General features: G+C 44.1%; 1 protein-coding gene across 1 annotated transcript in view; it reads left to right on the top strand.

The window, feature by feature from the left end:
* Nucleotides 1–23,091, top strand: part of GDNF (glial cell derived neurotrophic factor) — a 28,690-nt gene extending 5,599 nt beyond the window's left edge. The window contains exon 3 of the mRNA XM_070476596.1: nucleotides 19,938–23,091. Coding sequence (XP_070332697.1) covers nucleotides 19,938–20,422 — 485 coding nt within the window. The 3' untranslated portion in view covers nucleotides 20,423–23,091. The remainder of the gene's footprint in view (nucleotides 1–19,937) is intronic.
* The last annotated feature ends 459 nt before the right edge of the window (nucleotides 23,092–23,550 follow it).

Genomic DNA, 23,550 nt, shown 5'->3' with positions numbered 1-23,550 from the left:
GGTTCTAGAAAGAAAACGATAAATAGCGCTGGCTGGGGCTAGGGGAAAAAACAAAAAAACTGTAGTTCACTCCACACATGACAATGTTAACTCTTAAGACCAGATTATTCATATTAGAAAATAAATCTGTGATTTGCCTCTCAAAAATGTCTTAGCAGTTTATCAGGGCATGTCAACTATGATTTGATATAATTTACCCTCTGCTCTTGAGAAGTTTATCTATTGCATAAAGCAGAATATGCTTCATCACAAGTCAGAGATTACTGGGGAGGAATAGAAAATTTGCACAACCCCAAACTAAAGCAACAGTAAACCATAGCCATAACAATGCTGGCTACTCCCCATTTCTATTACCCTATTCTGCATTTGAAAAGTATTGTGATCATAGGCACCATTGAAAGGGTTCCAAAGTCAGCTGTATGCTGGAGTCCCCCAAACCTGTGGCCTTAGGTTAAAAGTAGCCTAGGAAATGTGATGTGCTTATCTTATGCTTAATTACAATAATAAAAGCATCTTCTTCCTGAGTTCCCAAGAAAAAGTGCATTTTTCTAAGACAAATTAAGTCTTCAAGAGTGACTTAGGGTTAGAGAGCACAGTTTGATCCCTTGAAATTGAAGTAACTGTTCCAAGAGTGTATGTCAGTTAGTTGTATAGACCTATTTTTAAAGGTTTTGGTTTCAGCCACAAATTTCTATCCTAGTGTATATAATGTTTCTCCAGTAGAAACTTAAAATGTGCTTTAGTGCCACAGTCTTCAGAACAGTACCCATGAAGGCTAAATGGCTTTTCATTCATTCAAACAGCCTAGGTCAGAGGAACAGGAACCCAGTGAAAGGTAATAGTTTTCTCACCAAGGCACTCTGGAGGAAAAATGACTGTTCCTGATTATGAAGCTGACTAGTTCATGGAAATTTAATAAGAATATTGGTATCCTGTCTACCTTGGCTTATTTAATGCTGGCTCCTGCTTCTGGCTCTGCTTTTGGCTAATTTGTCACCTCGAACAAATTACTTACTGCCAGACTCAATGAACAGTTTACAGCTGTACAGTAATGGAAGGCCTTTCCATTCCAAAACGCCAGTGACTGAGATCTGGCCTACCCCAACCTTCAAGCTCCACCCTAACCTTCCTCTGGGAAGAGACTCATTAGACCCCTGCTTACTGGACTCACCTGGTGAGCTGTAGTGACTACTGGTGCTGGGTCTCACCCAGAGAGATTCTGATCTAAGTGGCTTGAGGTGTGGCCTGGGCAACTAGAGATTTAGGTGTTCCCCAGGTGAGTCTAATGTCCAGTCAGGTGAATCCCTATGCCTTGATAATACCCTAAGAAAATCTGTGCCTCATGTAAGGTCCAGCTAGTCACAGAGCAAGCAAGGTAACATTAATCTCATTGATTGGGGTGGGGGGAGTTGTGGGGGAAGGGAGGTTTTTTTCCAAAACTGATACTAAGTCATCAGTAGTATCAGTAGTATCGATGGACAAGATTCTGACTACTGTATTTACATTTGAACCAGCAGAGCACACCCGATTCTGTTTTATCTATGGGAAGACCCAATAGATCCTTGAAAGAGAAATGTTCCCAAAGAGAAAGTGAGCTGCATTCTAAGCCAAATTGACTTCTTTCCAGGTATGTTCAATTCAGTAGCAAGTTGTCAGTGCGGGGAAGGCAGGATAAAGACAATGTGCAGACTTTGAACACTCAACCAGTGTCAACATGCACTGTCACAGTGCTGACATTTATATCCTGCACTGTACACCGTGCAGTGAAGGCTTATGTAGAAAACATTAAGTCACTCGTCGTTTGAAAATAGAAAGTGCCATAAATACTGATCCCTCTTCTTGGAATTTAGTGATTGAGCAAAGGCTCTTTCGTGTTACCTGAGTCAGTCATTCTATGCTGTTCAAAGGGGGCTGGACTGCACCCTGTCTACACATTCACCCTTGAGATCGCATGTATTCTGCTGGTTCTGATGTAAATGAAGCAGCCAGAATCTTGTTCCTACCATTATCACGTGTTGAAACCAAGTAGAAGTCGTAACTGGCCCACTTGTCTGCACAGAGGTTGACCATAAAGTTCATGGGTTGTGGCTGCTTCTTGTAGCAGCTTCAAACTTGTCTAAACTTAAAGACTTGTGGTTTTCCTTTCGGGTCATCCAAGACTTTCCCGTTTCACCATCTTTGTTTTTATTTTATCATTGTGCTTTTTACCTGTGTCTTTACTAACGTGTGATTAGAGCAGGCCTGAGGCATGTAAAAGGTGAAACTAGAAGGTCTTGTGCACAGATGTCATAGCATTTTAGAGCTGAAAGGTAGCGTCTAAATTTCCCAGGCCTAAAGATATTAAGTAGTTTATCCAAAGTGCCAGGGTTCCATGATGGCAGGAGGAAGATTTGCTGAAGCCAGAACCCGAGTTTCTCTAAACCACTGAATTGCAGAGCGTTCAGTCTTGCTACCTAGGAGAAAACACTTAAATATATGGGAGGAAAGTTTTCAACTAATGAGTAAAACTGTGTTGCACAAGGTTGCTTGCAGTTTTTAAAGGTTTGTTAATCATAGACATATACCAGTTCTCAGCTGTGCATGATAACTCTAAATGTGTTTCACAAAGCATAAAATGCATTTGCTTTTTAAAAATTTGTGATCTAAAAGCACTTATGCATTCAACAAGTAATTAATGTGTGCCTGTGTGTGCCAGGCACTGTCCTAGGGGCTAGGGAATCCTCAGTACACAGACAAAAGCCCCTGTCCTCACAAAATGTACTATCTAATAAAGGTACAGGGTGTGGTGCAATTTGGTGGCATTGTAAACTAAAACTATAACCTTGCTCAGAAAAGGTGGCCTTTTTGTGTGACTGGAAAATAATTAGAAGAAACACTGAGCATTGCTAAATTATAATTGCAAGTAATCCACAATGCATTGTAATATAATGGGGTTCCATTCTACCGGTTTGGTAGCAAGTCACAAAATTTCCTAGAGAAACAATCTTGCAAATCAAGCCATCAAGTTCTCAGACTAGCCCACAAAAATCTATGTAACCTTGATCAAATTGAGATATGATTCACAATATTATGAAGCTAGAGTCTCCTCCCAAGTTGTCATTTCCCATAATCTGCAGAAGGAGGGCACAGAGCAAGAAGTCATGGAGTTTCAACAAGCAAGAGCTCAAGTTCACACATTCAGTTCAGCCAGCCTGGCCACTTAACTGTTACTTAACAGCTCTCAAACCTCAGTTTCCTCATCTGTGAAACAGGAACACTATTCAGCCTGCCTCCCGGGGCTGCTGTGAACAGGTACATGAGGCAATGCTTTGTAAAGCCCGTGCCCCATAAACAACCATCGTACTTGCCACGCTGCTCCTCCCAACACGCACCCAGTGAGTGCCTTTTCTTCCGTCCCAGGCTGTCAGTTCGGCCTCTGCCAAGACATTGCTCTAAATGGTGGAATTTCAAGCAGCCCAACAAAGTACAGAGAGTGGAAGAAATGCAGGCCTTGCGGGGAGGCTATTTTGGGCCCCGCAGTCAGTCAGTTGGGCCAGCCTTGCGTGGGATTCTGCCCCCGGGTCAGCTCCCCCTGGCTCTTCCCAGGTTTCACAGCTCCTTCCCTTCCCTATTTGCTGAGCCCATAGTTCCTATGGAATTTTTCCCACCAGATTCCCATGGTCATGTTAGGGAGACCCTCGTCTCCTATGCGGAGAAGGGAGCCAGGACACCATAAGATCCTTACGTGTAAGAGATCAAGGAGGCAGTGAGCTGGAGGCTCCCTGTCTTGAGATAGAGCATTTCTGTTTTAAGTGATCCCACCTGGATATTTAATTCAAGCTGTTTCACAAACCCAGCAAAAGACTGTTAGTGAATTTAGTAAACTTTCAGCCTGTTGTTATCCAGCTAAGAAACCTTCTAATGCAACAAGGTAGTTAAATGTTAGGCTTTCAAATCTAATTTTGTGGGATATAGAGTTCAGAATAAATAAGCACCGTCCATCTATTTTTTAATTATTATTTTAGGGACTATATGAACAGACAATACTGTAATAAAGTCCCTAAGTTGGAAGGGGGCTCTGCCATTTGGGATGAGGTGCTTGGAATCAAGAAATCCCATGTCAGGCTTTTAGGAGACACTGATTCCTCACTCAAGATCTGAGACCAACATCTCATTCTGGCCTCAGTCTGAAGACCTATTTCAAACTGTTGCTGTTTAGAGAAATCTATTTCAGGCTTAATTTGAATTGGCCAGTCTTAGGACCTCAGGCCGATCCAACAGCCAAAGAATTATTCTCAGAAGATTCTCCTTTCACTGATAGAAAAATAAAAGCTCTCTGGCATTTTCCCTTCCAAATGTCCCTTTCATCTTGGTTTATTTAGCACTCAATGGTCCATAGCCTCTTTATTCAATTAAAACATATTCTTTAATCACTTGAGCTCAATCAGGAAGCAAGTATTAAATATCTTTCATGCTCTAGGTGCTGTGTGGGCATCCAGAAGGCAAAATTGTGAACTTAAATAGCTTATGATCTAGTTGTAAACTATGGATAGGCAGATGGGTGGGTGGGCGGGCGGACTGTCAGTCCAACAGATAGCTATGTCTCCCGAGGCGTGTGCATTAGCTGTGGTCGTGGTAAGAATTCCTAGCAATGAAGTCACTAGGATTTGGAGATCATAGCAGGAGAGAATTCGGGGGAGAGGGAGGATTTGAGCTAGCACTTGAAAGACATGTATTAGGAAAGGAAGGAAAAGGAAAAGGGGCACATTCCAGACCAAGGAGAAGCACAGGCAAGTTTGTGATCACGATATGGGGAAGGGGCAGGTGGTGGATACGAGGAGGAGGCCAGACCAGTCGCCAAGTACTGAGAACAGGTGTCGGGAAGTGGTGTGAAATTTAGGCTATCTCTGTAGGTGATACCCAGATTATGAGATGCTGTAAAATCCAGGAAAAGAAGGTGCTTGCTCTGTTTCTGATGGCAGCGGGGTGCCACTGGGGTATCTCAAGCAGGCAGGTGGCAGCAAGTGGGATCTCACTGCTAAGCCTTCTTGCTGCAAAAATTACTCAAGCCCCAGGCTTCATGGGTCTATAGCATAGGCATATTTTTCATTTTGAAGTGTGCCCTTATTTTTAAAAAGTGTCTAGCCATGGGCATAATTGAATCAACCTGTTAACAAGTGAAAAGCTACAAATAAAAACTTAAAGTTAGTATCATACAAATGAACTTATTTACAAAACAGAAATAGACTCACACACTTAGAAAACAAACTTATGGTTACCAAAAGGGAAAGGTGGGAGGGGGTAAACTGGGAGTTTGCTACTGACAGATACACACTACTATATATAAAATAGGTAACCAACAAGGACCTACTGAATAGCACAAAGAACTATATTCAATATCTTGTAATAACTTATAATGAAAACCTGAAGAAGAGTAGATATATAAAGAATATATATATCAACTATACTTCAATTAAAAATAAAAACAAAAAATAAAGTTAGTATCATTACACCTCTTTCCTTTTCACGTAGTAACCCAATTTTTAACAAATAGGGTTTTTTAATTTATTGGGTATAGTTGATTTATCATGTTGTGTTATTTCTGCTGTATAACAAAGTGATTCAATTACACATACATATATGTATTCATTTTTATATTCTTTTCCCTTATGGTTTATCACAGGATATTGAATATAATTCCCTGTACCATAGAGTAGGACTTTGTTGTTTATCCATTCTACGTATAATCGTTCGCATCTGCTAACCCAAAATTCCTAGCCTGTCTTTCCCCAGCACCCCTCCCCCTTGGTAACTACAAGTCTGCTCTCTACATCTGTGAGTCTGTTTCTGTTTGATAGATCAGTTCATTTGCATCATATTTTAGATTCCATATAGAAGTGGTATCATAGTTGTTAGTCTTTCTGACTTACTTCGCTTAGTATGATTATCTCTAGGTCTAGCCATGTTGCTGCAAATGGCATTATTCCATTCTTTTTTATGGCTGAGTAGTATTCCTCTGTGTGTGTGTGTGTGTGTGTGTGCGCGCGCGCACCATGTCTTCTTTATCCATTCATCTGTCAATGGACATTTAGGTTGTTTCTGTGTCTTGGCTGTTGTGAATATTGCTGCTATGAAAATAGGGATGCACGTATCTTTTTGAATTACAGTTTTGTCCAGATACCCAGTAGTGAGATTGCTGGATCATACTGAAACTCAATTTTTAGTTTTTTGAGGAAACTCCATATTGTTTTCTACAGTGGGTATACCAATTTACATTCCTTTACCAACTGTGTAGGAGGGTTCTCTTTTCTCCACACCCTCGCCAGCATTTGTTATTTTTTAAATAGATTTTATATATTGTCCTAAAATCGAGCAAGTTTGAGCTCTACTGGGTAAGAGATGTTATGTATCCCTATTGTACAGATGAAGCAATGAGACCTAGAGATTTTCTCAGGGTCACAAATTTAGTAAGTCATGAAACCAGAATTCAAACCTCAAACTTCTAGTCCCAAAACCAGTAATTTTGGCTTAATACAGACTGCACTGTCATATTAGTAGATTAAGAAAACACAAATCTTGACTTGATAAAAATACATTCACTACCTGAAACATGTATTTCTAGGAAAATCAATGAGCTGAAGCAAGGAATATTATATTTCCTCCAGGCCCTTTCTTTGATCCCTGTTTGGGCCAGAGTGGACCTAGGGTTATTTTATTCATGGTACTTCAGAATCCAAATCAGGACATTTTAGGAAGAGAAACATGCATTTCTTCACACACTCCTAAACTATCGATGCTTTTTGCAATGAGGGAAGGCTCCCTAACTCTTCGGTACAAAGTGAGGTCTCCTCAAATACTTGAGGCCTTCAGGGGGGGTACTTGTTCTCAGATAGCTTCTGTTCTGCCCAGGGAAGGGAGTGTCCACATGGGAAGCCAAGGGCAACAGCACACGTAAGCCAGAACAGTCACCTCTATGGAAACAGGAGTGGGTTTGTATAAGCAGATTTTATGTCTCTACTGAGAATCAACTGGTTAACTCAGTAGAGATACAACTCACTTTTTAAAGATTTTCTAGGATAACTGAGTTGGAAGGCCTAGTTTTGAAAGTCTTAAAAACTTTTTTTCTTGCAAACCTACCGAATTATGTTGAAAAACTAGCACACACTCCTAAGGTAACATCTGTAATTTTATAACAAGTTTAAATAGTTGTAGCAGAAGTAATTTCCAGCCCATTTGGCAGCTACATATATGCTTCAATATTTTTGGCAAAACTTTGGAACTGCAAATTTAGCTTATTCAATTTGTGGGAAATTATCCAAATGTATCAGCTCAAATACATTGATTTTTTTCATCAGAAAAGGTCCAACTTCATTTTCATTTCAAATACACATGTTAGTCTGCATCTATGGCAACCACTACCCTTTTGGATCCTACTTGTAAGCTGAATAGATGGATGGGTAAATAGACCGACAAGCAGATCATGCCTTGCCATGACTGCCTGACCAGAATGAAATATGGAACCACCCAGTTTGATATTTCTTGATTTATTCATATGGGACTTTTCCTCAGTAAAATATTCATAGTACAATGAACCCCCACAGGTCTTTTTCACCAAGATGGACTTCTTGTTAGCATTTGCTTCGTTTTTTTTCCCTAAACCATTTGAGAATTACTTTCAAGCCTAACAATAAATAGTTTAATGTGAACCTTCTAGGAGCAAGGACATTACCTTATGTAACCACAATTCAGTTATCAGTCTCAGGAAACTTAACATTTGTGCAATACTGTTATCCAACAGATAGTCTATAATCACATCTCCCCAATTGGCAAGAATGTCCTTCATAGTTTTTCTCCTTAATCAGGGGTCACAAATTGCATTTGATTGTTGTGTCTGTTTATTCTCCTTTAATCTGGAATTAGCTCTCAACCCTTTTTTCCCCCCACAACATTTTGAGAAGTCCAGGCTGTCTTGCTTGTGGTTCTGCAGACTGCCCCTCGGGTTGCATCTGTGGGATTGTTTGCACTTGATTAGATTCAGGTTCACATCTTTGGAACACTGAGTTCATGATGACGTGTCTTCACATCGTGAGTCACCAGCACCAGTTTAGCCCAAGGAGCCTTGCACACCCGGACTGTCCTTACAGGTATCTATCCACCAGACAGTGCCTTGCGGTAAAATGAGCGAGATGAGCAAGAAGTGCATCTGTCTGAGGAAGTCCACAGGCGATTGTAAAACTGGCCGTAGGAGTATTTGTCTGTGGACCAGTCTTAGAATGCAGCACATGTGGAAGTTGAGGATCTGGACATGGATTCTTCTAAAATGCCCTGTAGACTCTAAAAAATCTTCATGTACCCCCACCCCTCCAAAGGATACATGCCACAGTCTGGAGACACTGACCAATGCCGTGGTGAACACAAAACATTGTTCATGGGCTGTGGAGTCAGTTGAGGTTTGGGTGGTTAATTTGAGGGCATTCCTAGGAAGAGGGAAGAGGCAGCCCAGACTCCCAAGATGGGTCTGCTCCTTCTGCCCACAGATCACCATGCCAGGGCCTCCAGGCCTTCCGCTCTGTGGGACACACTGGATGAGCAAGGGGCCAGTGTCTGCATCCCCTTTAGGGTACTCTGTCCATGAGCCAGCCAAGTTGATCTTCATGCTGCTTCCTCCAGTATAATGTCAATGAAGGATCATCATCAGACGTGAAAACCATAGGACTTACTTTTTGGGCCATTTGTTAAATGTCTCCAGGCCCTGAGCTAAAAACTTTTCTCCCAATGTGAATAATGATACCCATTTTAGGGGGAGGTTGGGGCTGCACAAGGTTATAGGCAACTCAGCCAGACTGGACTTGGGAAAGCCTAACCCAACACTTACTTGGGACCACATGACCACCTCCTGCCAGTGCACTGCACTGCTGCATAACTCTCCTGGCTATGTCAGAAAGTCAGGGAGGAGAAAAGTCAGGAGTGGAGGTTTTGAATGCAGCTGGTTTTGAATGATTGTTGTTGTTAGTCACTAAATCGTGTCCGACTCTTTGCAACCCCATGGACTGCAGCATGCTAGACTTCCCTGTCCTTCACTATCTCCTGGAGTTTGCTCAAACTCATGTCCATTGAGTTAGCGATGCCATCCAACCATCTCATCCCCTGTCATCCCCTTCTCCTCCTGCCTTCAATCTTTCCCAGCATCAGGGTCTTTCCCAGTGTGTCGGCTCTTCTCATCAGGTGGCTGAAGTCTTGGAGCTTCAGCGTCAGTCCTTCCAATGAATATTCAGAACTGATTTCCTTTAGGATTGACTGGTTTGAATGATACTTCTAGCTCATTATCTGAAGAGTCTTTGAGAGTCCAGTAAAGTCATTCACTGAGGGGTAGAGAGTCCCTCCTCACTCTGATGGCAGGAATCCATCAGGCAGGCTAGAATGATAAAAGAACACTTCCCGTCCACCCTCTTTGTTCTCCTTTCAGCTTTTCGGTCCTTCCTCTTCTTGCCCAGGTCTCTCCGGCCCTTCGAGTTCCTTCTATCCAATGCTCCGTTAATAGCTTCCCTGGTGGCTCAGTGGTAAAGAATCCTCCTGCCAATGCAGGAGACCCAGGTTCGATCCTTGGGTCAGGAAGATCCTCTGGAGGAGATGGCACCCCACTCCAGTATTCTTGCCTGGAAAATCCCATAGCAGATGAGCCTGGCAGGCTACATGCAGTCCATAGGGTCCCAAAGAGCTGGACCTGACTGAGCGACTAAACAACAACAGCTCAGCTGGCCTGTGGGGAAGGGCCCAGGAAAGTTGGATGCAGGCCCCAGTGTAATTGCCAGGCCTCTCCGACTGCAGACAGGGCCTTTTGGGAAGGAGGAAGTGAGGTTCATTTGCTTTCCAGGTTCCTCTGGGGTTTCCCCTGAAAAACCACCCATCTCTGATAACACCACAAGGGATTATTTTCCCTTTGTGTGCGCTTAGTTTCACTGGGTAACTTTTTCACCCTCCCCATAAAGTGTTTTGTGAGGACAATAGCAGGGCTCCTGGTGTGCGCTCTTGAGAGTAAGGTGTTTACAGCTGGCTGTGGAGTGCTTTCAGCTCACACCAGGTATTCATGGATTAGCTGACAAATGGACACCCTACTGGGTGTTTTCCTGACTTAAAAGCAGAAGAATGAACATTTCCCCCCTCAGGGGAGCCATTTCTGTATTACCATAAAATTATTAACATCACTATAATAAGAGCATGAACCACATAGGCGGAAATCAGAGCAATTAGAATCTGAATAACAAAATGAATATAGTCCATCTTTCCTGAGTGAGAGTTTTCGGGCTATTTGTATTCATGGAGTAATTTCAATTACAGTGATAAGTTTTCTCAGTTAAATTGTAGGATAAATAGTCAAGAAATGGTATTTCTAAGAAGTATGTGTGATGTTGGTCAAAGTAGGTGGGGATGGTAAATAAAATGGCATTTTGGTTAGGCAAAGTGGCCTTTAACGGTATACCCTGAATTCCTTTTTCTGAATTTTGAACTGGTTGGTCTTTTCTTCTGCCTTGAGAGGATCCAGAAATACTTCTTTAAACGACAAAACACTGGTGTTTTTATAACACAAATACTTTTCAAATAAACCCATGTCATGTTTTATTGCCAGCCAACCACTGGTCACGAAGAGAATGTACCAGTCGCTCCAGCAGTGGTCACAATGACTTAGTAAATGGCCTCAGCTGGTAACTGTTCTAGAACAGATGCCGTGGACCCTTCTTGAAGTGACCAGGATGGCCTATCTAATGCTAGGTGAATACTGTGTCCAAAATAGGAAAGCCAGGGTAGTCATTACATAGTGCAAGATAACCTCAGCAATCTAGTGCTTAGGGACCCATGGGCACTTTTTAAAAATAATTTCAATTGAGTGGCAAAATCAAAACTTTTAAACAGCAGATGACAGAACTTTGAATTTTTCAGAGAACTGGAACATTCTCCTGGACCAACACTGCACATTTCAGAGGTCATAGAAGGTCAGATTAAAAACAAGGGTCAACAGTTTCCAAGACAAGCTGTGGGGCTCTCAGAATCCATTTGGCAGCAGTTGCCGTGGACAATTCTAGCCTCCGAGTTCTAAGACCTAAGCATATTTTCTTAAATTGTAGAATAAACAGTCCAGACATGGTATAGCTCATAAGTATGTGTGACGTTGGTCAAAGCATGACCTACATATGATAGAAGCAGCAAAATCATAAATGAATAAAACAGAGATTTTGAGAACATGTTTCATTTTAAAAAATAAAACCGATTTTGTTGGCCATTTGGTTGAGAAGCGCTGGAGGAATATAGCCTGTTGGTATCTTTGTGCTCTCAGAGATGATGGGCTCCATCTCTGCCTTTCCAGGTGGAGACTGAAATGTAAGGCTGCCTCCCGGAAGAACCTGGATGTTTTGAGACTCAGATACATGGCCCTCTCTACACATCCCTTCACCTCTCCTAAAGACAAATAGGAAGGTGATTTGATGAGTCGAGAGGCACTTGGTTATTTCAGAAGTAACTAAGATGTTGAGACAAGAGGCAAACAAAAAACATTTAGGACTGCTAGAACCTCTTGTGGGGTCTCCTGGGGCCACGATGGTAGCGGCTGAGCAGAATGCCGCTGGGACATCAGCGGAGGTGGTCCTCTCCCTGGTGGGGGTGACTGCATATGAGTGTTGGGCAGGGGTTTCCCGAGACTCGAGACTGTCCACATCTTAGGGTGTCAGCACTGGGGACCCCCCCCCCCACCAGAGGGATAGGCAACCTCAGAAGGATTGCCTAGTCCAAGGTTGCAAGGCTGAGCAGGGACTGACCCCGGGTGGAATCCCGAGCTCTGTCCTCTCCAGCTCTGCAGTGAGATTTTGTCACTTGGCGCCAGTGTGAGTTTGAGGAGCTTCCGGAGACAGGGCCTCTCTGTCTGAATCTGCCGCCGCCCTTGGCTGCCGGTTTTCCGGTTTTTACTGGGAAACTGCCAGTTCTGCCTTGGAGTGACATGCAAGACCCAGGAGCTGGGAGAGGTGCCCCTGACCTGCATGCTTTTCCCTTTTGGGAGACAATATACTGTATTCTGCAGCCTGCGGCAGCCTAACTTCAAAATCTACTTAATGCACCTCCGTGCCTGCTGAACTTTCCAATAGGGAGTGTTTCTCACTTCCTGTTCTGAATGTGGTAAATGCATGCAGGTGGAGTCAGCATACCTTGCCCTCCTCCCAGAGTAAGTTGCCACAGTCTGACAGAAGACAAACTACACCACCGTGGAATTTTTACTTAAAAACAGATAGGCAGCTAGGAGCACTGGGACAAGTGTGAGCTCTGAAACCAAACCGACTGAGTCCACTTGTATGAGCCACGTGACCTTGGGTGGATAGATATTTATCTTCTCTGAGCCTCAGTTTCCTGCTCTGTAAAGGACAGATAGTATGTGACCCCTGCTTTAACCTTGCAGGGATGTCACTGGGGTTCAAGTTCAGGTTGGGACCTTTCTCTTGTGACTATTAAGTACACCAAGGAAGCTATCGCTTATAATACAGGATGATGCCATTTGTAATAAGAGGAATTTTAAAGGTGAGGCTCTACCATGTAGTTCTTATTTCAATACTAGTGAAAGAAAATCATGTTTTGTACATTATAAAAGTAAAAATAACATTCTAAAGAATGACATTAGTTGGGAATTCTCCTGAGAGGTTATATAAATCTTAGACTGATCTTTTCTTTTCATACAGACGTGCATGTGTATCTGTGTTGGTCTTTCCCGGATGACTCAGGGGTAAAAAATTCGCCTGCTGTTTCAGGAGATACAGGAGATGAGGATTCAGTCCCTGGGTTGGGAAGATCCCCTGGAGGAGGAAATGGCAACCCACTCCAGTATTCTTGCCTGGAGAATCCCATGGACAGAGAAGCCTGGCAGGCTCTAGTCCATGGGGTTGCAAAGAGTCAGACACAAATGAGCACAGCATGCAAAATCACATAGAAGTGTATATGTATATATGCACATACATGCGTGTATATACACGCATGTGTATACGCACATACACAGAAAGAGAACTTCTCTTTTCCATGTACTTGGTCTACAGAGCAGTTTGTACTTTACCTGGGGTTCAGGTGGGCAATGAATATCAGAGTCAATGTCCTCCACTGCCAGGGGGGTTTCCACTCACCTCCTTTTGTGGACCGTCTTTCAGGGGAGGCTGCACATGTGAGGGTGGGCTGCCCCGCCCCGCAATGCCCCCAGATGCAGCATCTTAGGCCTCGTATCCAGGGTCGAGCCCACCCCAGAACTGGGCACTGCCTGGAGCGAGGGCACCCGGGTGCTGGTTGAAGAAGCGCATCTCACCTGTGTGGCCCTGGCTTAGGCCGTAGGTCACATCTGTGGACCTCAGAGTATTAACTCTTGCCCGTCCAGTACCCAGCAGCTGGGTGATTTCCAGTGAAGCATAGAGGCAGGACCCCCAGAACAAGGAACACCTGGGTCTTCCCTCCAGCACCCCTGCATCCTTGAGGCTGGCTCTGGCCTGGAAGATGGCTCCTGTACAAGAGGCCCTCTGTGGTTACCAGAGTCCAGGCCCCTCTTCTCTGGAAGCCACAGAGACCCCTCCCACTCTAGGTAAGGGGTCACATCCTCACTGCTCTGTGCACAACCTTGAGCTTTGGACTCCCTCCAGGGCCCATGGGTGGAAGACAGGCTGAAAAGTGGCTTAGAATCCCAGCTGGGGAAAGGAGGGGGACCATCCGATAGGACTATAAAATGACCTCTTTGATTAAAGTATCATTAACCTGTACCCTTTTTTTAAGAGAAATCTAACATTTAAAAGAAAACTTTGTCCACTAAAGGCCAGCCTAGCCAAGATAATGTTTTGAATTATGTGCTTTTTAGTTTGGCTATTACAAGGAGTACTCCCAGGTCTCACCACTGTTCCTATAAAAACTCAATTAACTTTACAAGATAGTCAATATCCCAGGCCTTTGTTCCTAGGGTAGCGTTATTGTTTTTTTCCCATAATCGAGGAAGGCAAAGTCTGGGTAGTGAATAGTTTGGTTTGTTCCCGGAGTCTGGCCCAGTACAAGGTTTCACTTGTTTAAATAACATTGTTTATATGAAGGACACATCAAAGTTTAAATATTTTAAATAGAATAATGCCAAAATATTTAGTTGCACACTAAAAGGATGACTTAAATGCATTTGAGCATTTTGATTGTTCAAAAACTTTGGCTTTTTGATGTCCATGTTTTCCGAGATCGAGCCTCCAAGTGGGTCTGGGAAATGAGCAAGTGTTTGACCTGTTTTTTCAAAACGATGCTCTTCTTTTGTGGTTTGCAAGTATTTTACTGTCAAAGTTCTTACTAACAAGGGCCATTTGTGTAGCTGACATGCTGCCAAGCCCTTTATAGGATGAAGAAAGTGATATGACATCAAGTCTTCATTTGGGGAACTAATCCAAACACAAGCCCCTTTCTTTCCACTTTGCTCAGTGAATTCCAGGAACATGGAGGCAGCTATGGGTTTCTTGGTTCCTGCTGGGGAGTTTACTTGCCTGGGCTGGGTACTGGGCCCCTGCAGGATGCTAAGGATTGGCTCAGTGAGGTGCATGGCTCCCAACGCACCCCACAAATACTTCATGTAGATAAATGGAGGTCTCTCTAGAAATGAATTCAGTCAGCACCAAAAGGCCTGGGATTAGGAATTTTCCATTGGAAGAGACAGGCCTCTTTGCTCTGTGGTTTGGAAAATATCATGTTGCCCTTTTCTAGTTTCCAAAATTTGTATCCATGTACAACTTTCAGCATAAATATTTATTTTTTTACTCTATTCTTCAAGGAGAAGAGGATGGGGAGGGTGGAATCCCTTCAGTTCAATTAGAATTGCCTATGTCCTGAACTTGAGGCTTAAATAAATATTTCCACCTTAACAACAAGTTATGAGGGAGATGTCCCATGAAAGGAGTTCTTCTCATAGCTGCTGTCTTCAGTTTAACACAGGGAACATGGATTGACTGCTTCCCCAGTGTCAGAAAAGCTTTTAATTCAAGTTTAATGATCCATTCACCACCTCACCCTAAAGAATAAGTGATCAGTGCATCCATACTGCTACACACATCATTCCAGAAGGCCAAGTAGAAATTAAAATAAAGGAACTATACATTCTTACAGTAAAAGATAAGTATGTCCCAATTATTACTGAGGATTGCTTATACTAAAAAATCATTTGCTAGTTATCTGAAATTCAAATTTAACTTGGTATTCTATATTTTGTCTGGCAAGCAAAGCCAGTGGACAAAGGCATACAGTCAAATGTCATAAAAAGGAGGGACAGTGTTTTTCTGGAAATTTGAAAGTGTCGGGCAATTAATAAAAACATTATAAATGCTGATTCAAATCATTATAACTCTAGTAAAAAGAATGTAATTTATCATGATATATAAATTAATGAGTCTAAACTAGTGTAAGCTGAACTTCTGAATGCAAATGATTTCCCGTTTATGTTAAACTCTCAGTAATATTTCATCCTCATTTCTGATTAATCTTTAGTTGATTCTTAATCAGTTTTAACTTCCATGTTCCCAGGTTCTTAACTTAATGATCTATTCAAGAGTTCTTAAAGAGAACCGGGGACTCCATCATGTGAATCCTTTTGTAAAACAGAGAGTCTTTTAGAAATTTGAGGCCTTTTTTTTTTTTTTTTTTTTTTTTGGTATTTTGACTAATCACTAATTTATTGGGGCTTCTTCCCTCCTGGCTCAGATGGTAAAGAGTTTGCCTACAATGCAGGAGACCTGAGTTCGATCCCTGGGTCGGGAAGATTCCATGGAGGAGGAAATGGTAATCCACTCCAGTATTCTTGCCTGGAAGAGCCTGGCAGAGAATCCCATGGACAGAGGCAAGCTACAGTCCATGGGGTCGCAAAGAGTTGGACACAACTGAGCAACTAACATCATTTCTGATTAATCTTTAGTTGACTCTTAATCAGTTTAGTTGATTCTTAATCAGTTTGAACTTCCATGTTCCCAGGTTCTTAACTTAATGATCTATTCAGGAGTTCTTAAAAAGAACCAGGTAACGATAACCCTATATGCAAAACAGAAAAAGAGACTCAGATATATAGAACAGACTTGTGGACTCTGGGAGAAGGCGAGGGTGGGATGTTTCAAGAGAACAACATCGAAACATGTATATTATCTAGGGTGAAACAGATCACCAGCCCAGGTTGGGTGCATGAGACAAGTGCTCGGGCCTGGTGCACTGGGAAGACCCAGGAGAGGGAGGTGGGAGGGGGGACTGGGATGGGGAATACATGTAAATCCATGGCTAATTCATTTCAATGTATGACAGAAACCACTGCAATGATGTAAAGTAATTAGCCTCCAACTAATAAAAATAAATGGAAAAAAAAAAAAAGAACCAGGGACCCCATCATGTAAATCTTTTTGTAAAACAAAGAGTCTTTCAGATATTTGAAGGCTTTTTTGTTTTGTTTTTTGTATTTTGACTAATCACTAATTTATCAGTTAGAAGTTCAGACTTCTGTTCAGGTTTTTGAAATCAAGCACATCTAATTTCCTCTTTTATAACTTATTGTTGGAAAAAAAGTCACAAATAGCACAAGCAACTCATTTGTCAAAATAAGTAGTTCATGTCTTTCACATAAGGCGATTTTTAAAAATTTTTTAGGCAATTCCCTGGTGATCCAGTGATTAGGACCTGGTGCTTTCACTGCCATGGCCTTGGTTCAATCCCTGGTCTGGGAACTAAGATCCAGTAACCCTACCACACAGCCAAGAAATTTTTTTTTTTTTTTTAATTTTAAGAAAAGAGAAGGAAAGGAAGGGAGAAAGGGAGGGCAGAAGTAAGGAACAAAGAAAGGTGGGAAGGAAGGAAGGTAAGAAGATTCCTAAGGGACTCAGGTAGGAAATGGTTCAGGGGAAATTTCGAATCCATATACCCTCCCACTCTCCCAGTATTGCTTGAGAAAACATTGCTCCCAGGGAGCCAGAGCCTTTCAGAATCCTCGGAATGAGGTGGGCTTTGAGAGCTGACACTGTAAAGGTGCAGGGGAAGCTGGCAAGGGAGGCAGCTCTGAGACAGTTATTTGCTCTCAGGTGGGAGATGTGTGTGTACTTGCGGGCACTGGGGCTGCCCATGGGATAGAGACTGTATTCTGGAGCCTTTCAATTCATCATGGTGTGGCTGAAGCCAAAGTGTTCCCTTGAGAATGAAGGACTCTCCACCCTCGTAAAGTGACCTAAGTCGTTCAAAAAGAGAAAAAAATTGCAGGCCTCCAGGGACCAGATCCTACTGTAAGCTCCCAGGATTCATTGGTGAACAAGCCAAGCAGAGGTCCCTGCCTCCTGGAGGTGACATTCGCTCAGAGAAGACAGACAACAAATAGGCACCATGAGAAAAGTCAGACAGTGTGTTGGAAGGGGTCGAGTAGTCTGCTGTGGGGGGAAGAGGGCAGGAGGATCTGGACTCGAGGTTGGGAGGAACTGAATTGAAACAGGGAGGTCAAGGTGGGGCTGGGTAGCGGTGACTTTTGAGCCGACTTGAAGGGGATGTGAGTGTGAGTCACTGAGTTCTCTGCGGAAACAGCGTTTCTGTAGAGAGGGAACAGCCCACAAAAGGCTGAGTGCCTGATGTGTGCAGTTCTCAGCCATGACAATTTTGCCCGCAGGGGACATCTGGTCATATCTGGAGACACTTCCATTTGTCACCATTGGGATGGGGGTGGAGGCTAGTATGGGCATCTCCTGGGTAGAGGCCAGGGGTGTAACTAAACATCCTCAAACGCTCCCACAACAAAGGATGTGCCAGCCCCAGTGTCAGTAGCGCTGAGGTTGAGAAACCCTGTGTTTGAAGAACAGGGAGGAGGCCGGAGGAGCTGGAGGGGAGGCAGTAAGGAGGAGGGAGTCGCACACGAGGTCATCAGTAACGAAGGCTGGGATGGAGAGGGGGGCCCCATCACGGAGGGCCTCAGGCCAGTGTGGACTTTGGCTTTTACTCTAAGAGAAGTGGGGAGCCACTGGCGGGCTAGAGCAGAGGAGGGACATGAGCTGCATTCACAGTTTCAAGAGCGTCGCCCTGGCTGCCAGGTGCAAGATAGACTGAAGGAGGGTAAGGCTGGAATGCGGGGGCTCACGTCTGGTGTGATTATCCAGACAAGAGATGACTGGCCACACACCAATGGATGCAGCTTCGAGACTTCTATGCACAGAACCACCCAGTGTCAGATTTTAGATTTTAGATTTAGGACAACAAGGTGACCTGGAAATTCCATACCATCCCCACTCTTTCCATTACTATATGTCCTATATTTTGCCCTAATATAGATAATATTATATATTATCTATCTGTATAGACAGATAAGAAAGAGCAATCGATATGGTTAAGTCGCCTTAGTTGGATTATGTTTTACACACTAGGATACCTGATACCTGTTTTAGCAATTCGTTTGTAACAAAACAATTTGACATGGGTTAGGCACAATGTAATCCTCTGCTTTACCATGGTCTTGGCAAAAAAAAAAGTTCACTCTTGCTAACAACTCAATTTTGTGGTATATTTTTCTAAGCAATGTATAACCACAAACATCCTAATTACCTGAAAATGGGATCATGTCCGACTCTTTCTGACCCCATGAACTATAGTCCACCAGGTTCCTCTATCCATGGAATGTCCCAGGCAAGAATACTGGAGTAGGTTGCCATTTCCTTCTTCAGGGATCTTCCCAATCCAGGGATCAAACCCACATCTCCCACATTGCAGGCAGATTCTTAACCATCTGAGCCACCAAGGAAGCCCTGAAAAAGGGATGAGGGGAGCATAAAAGGTCTAGTACCTAATAGATGGACGTCTGAATTACTTTCCTCTTTTAGAAATGTATTCAGTTGTTCAAATAGTTTCTCTTCCCTTACCTGATCAGCTGAAGCAAATGTTGAAATACAGCAGAAAATGCCAAAAAAAACTTGAATTCATGCATTTGCCCAAAATGCATCCTAGAAGCATCACCTCAGTCATTGCTCCATGTGATCTTCCTAAGGTGCACGTCTGTTGTCCTCTTTGCAGCCAAAGCCAGTGGGAGTTGTAATGACAGCCTGCCGCAGAGGCAGGACCCCACCACTCCTGTCCACAGACAACATTGCATTCCATGTATTGCTGTGATACATGTAGACATCATCTTATGTCTGACCTTGTATTTTTAAAGTCCTGCTAATCCAAGGAAGTGGTAAATTAGTCTCTTTATTAGTGAACAGTGGGCTGTTTTTCAGTCTCTTTATGTTTTTTAAGGAAGTTTTAAAGTATAGTTGAATTCAGGACTTTTCCATGTGATCTATCCAAATGGTTCTTGTTCCACCCAGCAGGGCAGAGGTGTTAAGTCAGGATGGAGTTCAGGGAGGCGCACTTGACATTCCAGATGAAACCAGCAGTGTCTTCCAAGATTAATCCATCTTTCACCTTCTAAGACAAGGTTTCTCAAAGTACGGTCCAGGGACCACCTACCTCAAAACTACCCAGGGCTCCTTGGCCCCTCCCCACCCTTCCCTCGAGGGTCGGCCAGGTCTCTCTATTTTCCCAGAGTATCGCAGCACAGTCCAACCCACACTCACAATTGAGAACCCTGACTGCAGGTTACCGTTATTAGAACAAGAAATGACCCTCCATCAGCATCTCAACATCGACTTGTTAAAAATGGCAGACATCATCCAAAAGGAAATTCCGTTTCTAAGGATTTGTTCTCCCCAAGGAAGTGTGTCTCCTTCAAGTGAATGAATTTCCTTCCTGGGAATCTTGGCGGGTGCCTTTTGGCCTTTGTCCTTGGGGGTTTACAGTGGTCCCTGAAGGGGTCGTTTCGCCATGGGTTTGTGGGGTGGGCACACTGGGTCGTCTTTCAGAGAGACTGATCGTAGAGACTCCTTGAAATGGTCATTGCGCTTGTCTCATGTGACCATTTCTGTTTTCCTGTTGCACAGCAAATATGCCAGAGGACTACCCTGATCAGTTTGATGATGTCATGGATTTTATTCAAGCTACCATTAGAAGACTGAAGAGGTCACCAGATAAACAATTGGCCGTGCTTCCTCGGAGAGAGCGGCACCGGCAGGCGGCAGCCGCCAGCCCGGAGAATGCCAGAGGGAAAGGCCGGCGCGGCCAGAGGGGCCGAAATCGGGGCTGCGTGCTCACCGCCGTGCATCTAAACGTCACTGACTTGGGTTTGGGCTACGAAACCAAGGAGGAACTCATTTTCAGGTACTGCAGCGGCTCTTGCGATGCAGCCGAAACAATGTACGACAAAATATTAAAAAACTTATCCAAAAGTAGAAGGCTGGTGAGTGACAAAGTCGGGCAGGCATGTTGCAGACCCATCGCCTTTGATGACGACCTGTCCTTTTTAGATGATAACCTGGTTTACCATATTCTAAGAAAGCATTCCGCTAAAAGGTGTGGATGTATCTGACTCCGGCTCCAGAGACCGCTGTGTATTGCATTCCTGCTACAGTGCAAAGAAAGGGACCAAGGTTCCCAGAAAATGTTTGCCCAGAGTGGAAGATGAGGACCAAGGAGGCGGAGGAGGAGGAAGTGGAGGCGGAGGAGGAGGAAGGCAGCCGTTGTGGGAGCCTGGTGGAGGGAGATCCAGCTGCAAAAAACTGGACAGGAGAGAGAAGAAAAACAGCCGTCCGCGTTCTTCCGGACGGCCGCTGACGTCACCGGAAGCTCAGGGCTGGTGTCCCTGGTTGGGTGTTGCCATCTTTTCATCTGATACAGTCCACCGCCATGGGTCACGGGCGCAGCCGCGGATGCACTTGAAACCAAACCAGTGTATCTCCTGTGGTTTGCTTTCACATGTCTAGAGACACCAGGGAAACGGTCCTCCTGGTGTCATTCCTTGTCATTACGTTTTACTGCTGAAAGCAAGAAAGGTTTATTTTTTTGTCACTCAGTGGAGACTTACCCCGGAAAGGAGGGGGAAAAAAAAAAATCAAAGACCCAGGAGAGATAGTAACCTTTGCTTTAAAGGTTCAGGTCTGAGGTTTACTCCAACCAGCATTTTGGGGAACGGTGGGTGATTGATTTCAAACATGGTGTGTGGGGTGGGAAGAAGTTGGCTAGGAACCAAAAAGGCTGTCCTCATGACTAAAACCAAACCTGAAGGTATTTCCTTTCTGCCCTTGGAAACAGGAAACCAGTGTGGTTTTTCGGCAGCATTCTTGCAGGAGAGCGTGCGGGAAGGCCCCCAGCTGCACCGGGGCGGGGAGGCTGCTGGGCTGTAGGTTTACAGAGAGACAGATGTTACATACACCCCAGCTCCGTTATGCGTGGTCACCAGTGACCAGAGAAGCTACTCGATGCAATGCATCTGTTTCAGATACAGAAATATAGAGAAGATATTTATTGAGATTTAAGTTATTGTTATTTATTACCGTTCACTAATGAGTTTCTCTTTTTTTCCCTTATTTATTAAAGTTTCTTTTCAAAGGTGCCAAAGTATATGTGCTCGCAAAATGCAAAGGAAGGTGGCAAAGGAAATTTTAATTGGGATCAAGGGTCCATGCTTTTCAAAGTATTAAAAAGATTTTCGCTAGGCAAAAATCACTTACTTTACCTTTTTAAGAAAAGCCCTTATGTGATTCCATCCCCCCTCTCCCCACTGGGTCTCAGCATCTTACCTGTTTTTATAGTTTAGAGAAGGAACATGTCAGAAGGAACATTTCTGATGGACCTTCCTTTTCAGGAGCAGCGCATGGAGACCATGGCATTTGCCCTCATTTCTACACGGTTCCCTGTCCCAGCAGACAGACCGTGTGCTCCATTTCCTGCGGTGTTTAAGCTCTCACCCTCCCCTCCACATGTATCTATCTGTGATATGCATAACCATATATGTCAAAGGTTAAAGTCCCTTTAATAGGTGGTGCTGGACTCACTGTTGACCTCAGTGTAACAGTTCTGTCAGGTAGCCGGGGTTCTGCCCTGATAGTGGAGACACTTCCCCTATCCTTCCATCCATCCACCGCCTTCTTGAGAAACACATCTAGGCCCAGCACAGCCAAGGAGTGCTGCGGGCCTTCTGGAAGTGGGGTCAGCCTGGTTGCCATACGAGCCACCAAGGGCTACCCCCATACACCTGACTCCTCCTCAGAAGAAGGTGGCCGGGAAGGGTGGACGTGGAAGACGGGCCCTGGCCCAGCCTCGGCACACCTGCCCCACTGCGTGGATGCTGAAAGCCTTTGACAGGGCAAGGACATAGGGTGAGAAAAACTATCTCAGCGACCAGGTCATGGATTTGTCTGGTCACTGCCCCCCTGCTCAATGAACTGGGCCCTATTTTAAGAGCTTGTGACCTATCTCATAAAAGGGATTTTTATCAAAGGGATTATCTATCACTACATCACTGCCTTAGTGGCTATTAGCTCCAAAGTAGTACAGATTTGGCAAATAAATAGCCTACTGGCCTCCCTCAAATAATCATATTAATTTTACAAAGTAATCCAAGAAGCAGCAGTTACCAGACATCCCTCTGCCACCCCCACCCCCAAGGACCCAAGCTGCCCATCACTCTGCCCTCTGTCCTTTCTGCTCCCCTTGTAGGACTCGGAAATAGAGGAAAAGGGCCTGCCTCTCACCCTCTCTTGGGGCCCGAGCAGGGGAACTTGCTGAGGAGTGGCCTGCTCAAAATAGGGACAGGTCGAGGCGACCGGTCGTTCATGAAGTGCAATTTGATGCAGTCCCAGATCATCTGTCCAATTCAGAGAGTCCTGGCAGGTCTGGTGGCCAGCGTCCCCAGGGGTCAGCCTCGGCCCCAGCTCCCTGTGGAGAGTCTCTGCCCACAGGGGTGGTAGGATTCAACGGATGCTGACAGCTCCTTCCCAGCATCGCCTACACACCATAAGCAGGTTTTCACTGAAGCAACTTGCTCTGCCAAAGCCACAAAAGGGTAAAGTTTGTGATTTTTCTTTATTGTTGCGATTACCATCTGATCCAGTAAGGAGTGCACTTCTTTGGAAGTTCTGACTTCTCTGATCTGTCTCAGTCGTTTGTGTTATACAACCAAAGTTCTCTACAGACTTTATTTTTGTACAATATTATTTTGTAACTTTTTACAAATAAAAACTCATTTCTATTGTTCTCTCTACTTCTGTGCTATCTCACCGACCCAGGGACCACGGCTGACTCAGGCTAGAAGTCCGTCCCTTTCACCACCACTCAGCCACTGGTTGGTTAGTGACCTTGTCCATCAACTCACCACAACCAATCAGTACTCAAGTGTGGAAGAACTTGCAAAGTTGTTCTTTCTTTATTCATTCCACAGACACAGACGCTAGATGTGTGTCATTGTGCCAGGCGCTGTCCAAGGCACCAAGGATCCAACAGTGGCCATAACAATCGCTGCTCAACAGAGACTGAGCTCTGCTTTCTCCTTGTGTGGTTGATATTTCGTTTGAGGAGAAAGACAATATTCAAAAAAGTATGTAGGGGGTTGTGTGTCAATAAATGAGTCATCATTTATAAAGGATACAAATAGGGTATCATAACAGAAAATAACGGGCCTGCTCAAACGAGAGGTCACATTGAGGCAGGACTTAAGAA

Source organism: Odocoileus virginianus, chromosome 14 (assembly GCF_023699985.2).
Source record: "Odocoileus virginianus isolate 20LAN1187 ecotype Illinois chromosome 14, Ovbor_1.2, whole genome shotgun sequence".
Classification (NCBI taxonomy): domain Eukaryota; kingdom Metazoa; phylum Chordata; class Mammalia; order Artiodactyla; family Cervidae; genus Odocoileus; species Odocoileus virginianus.
The sequence above is the reverse complement of the archived record's forward strand: the minus strand, read 5'-3'. Positions and strand labels throughout refer to the sequence as shown.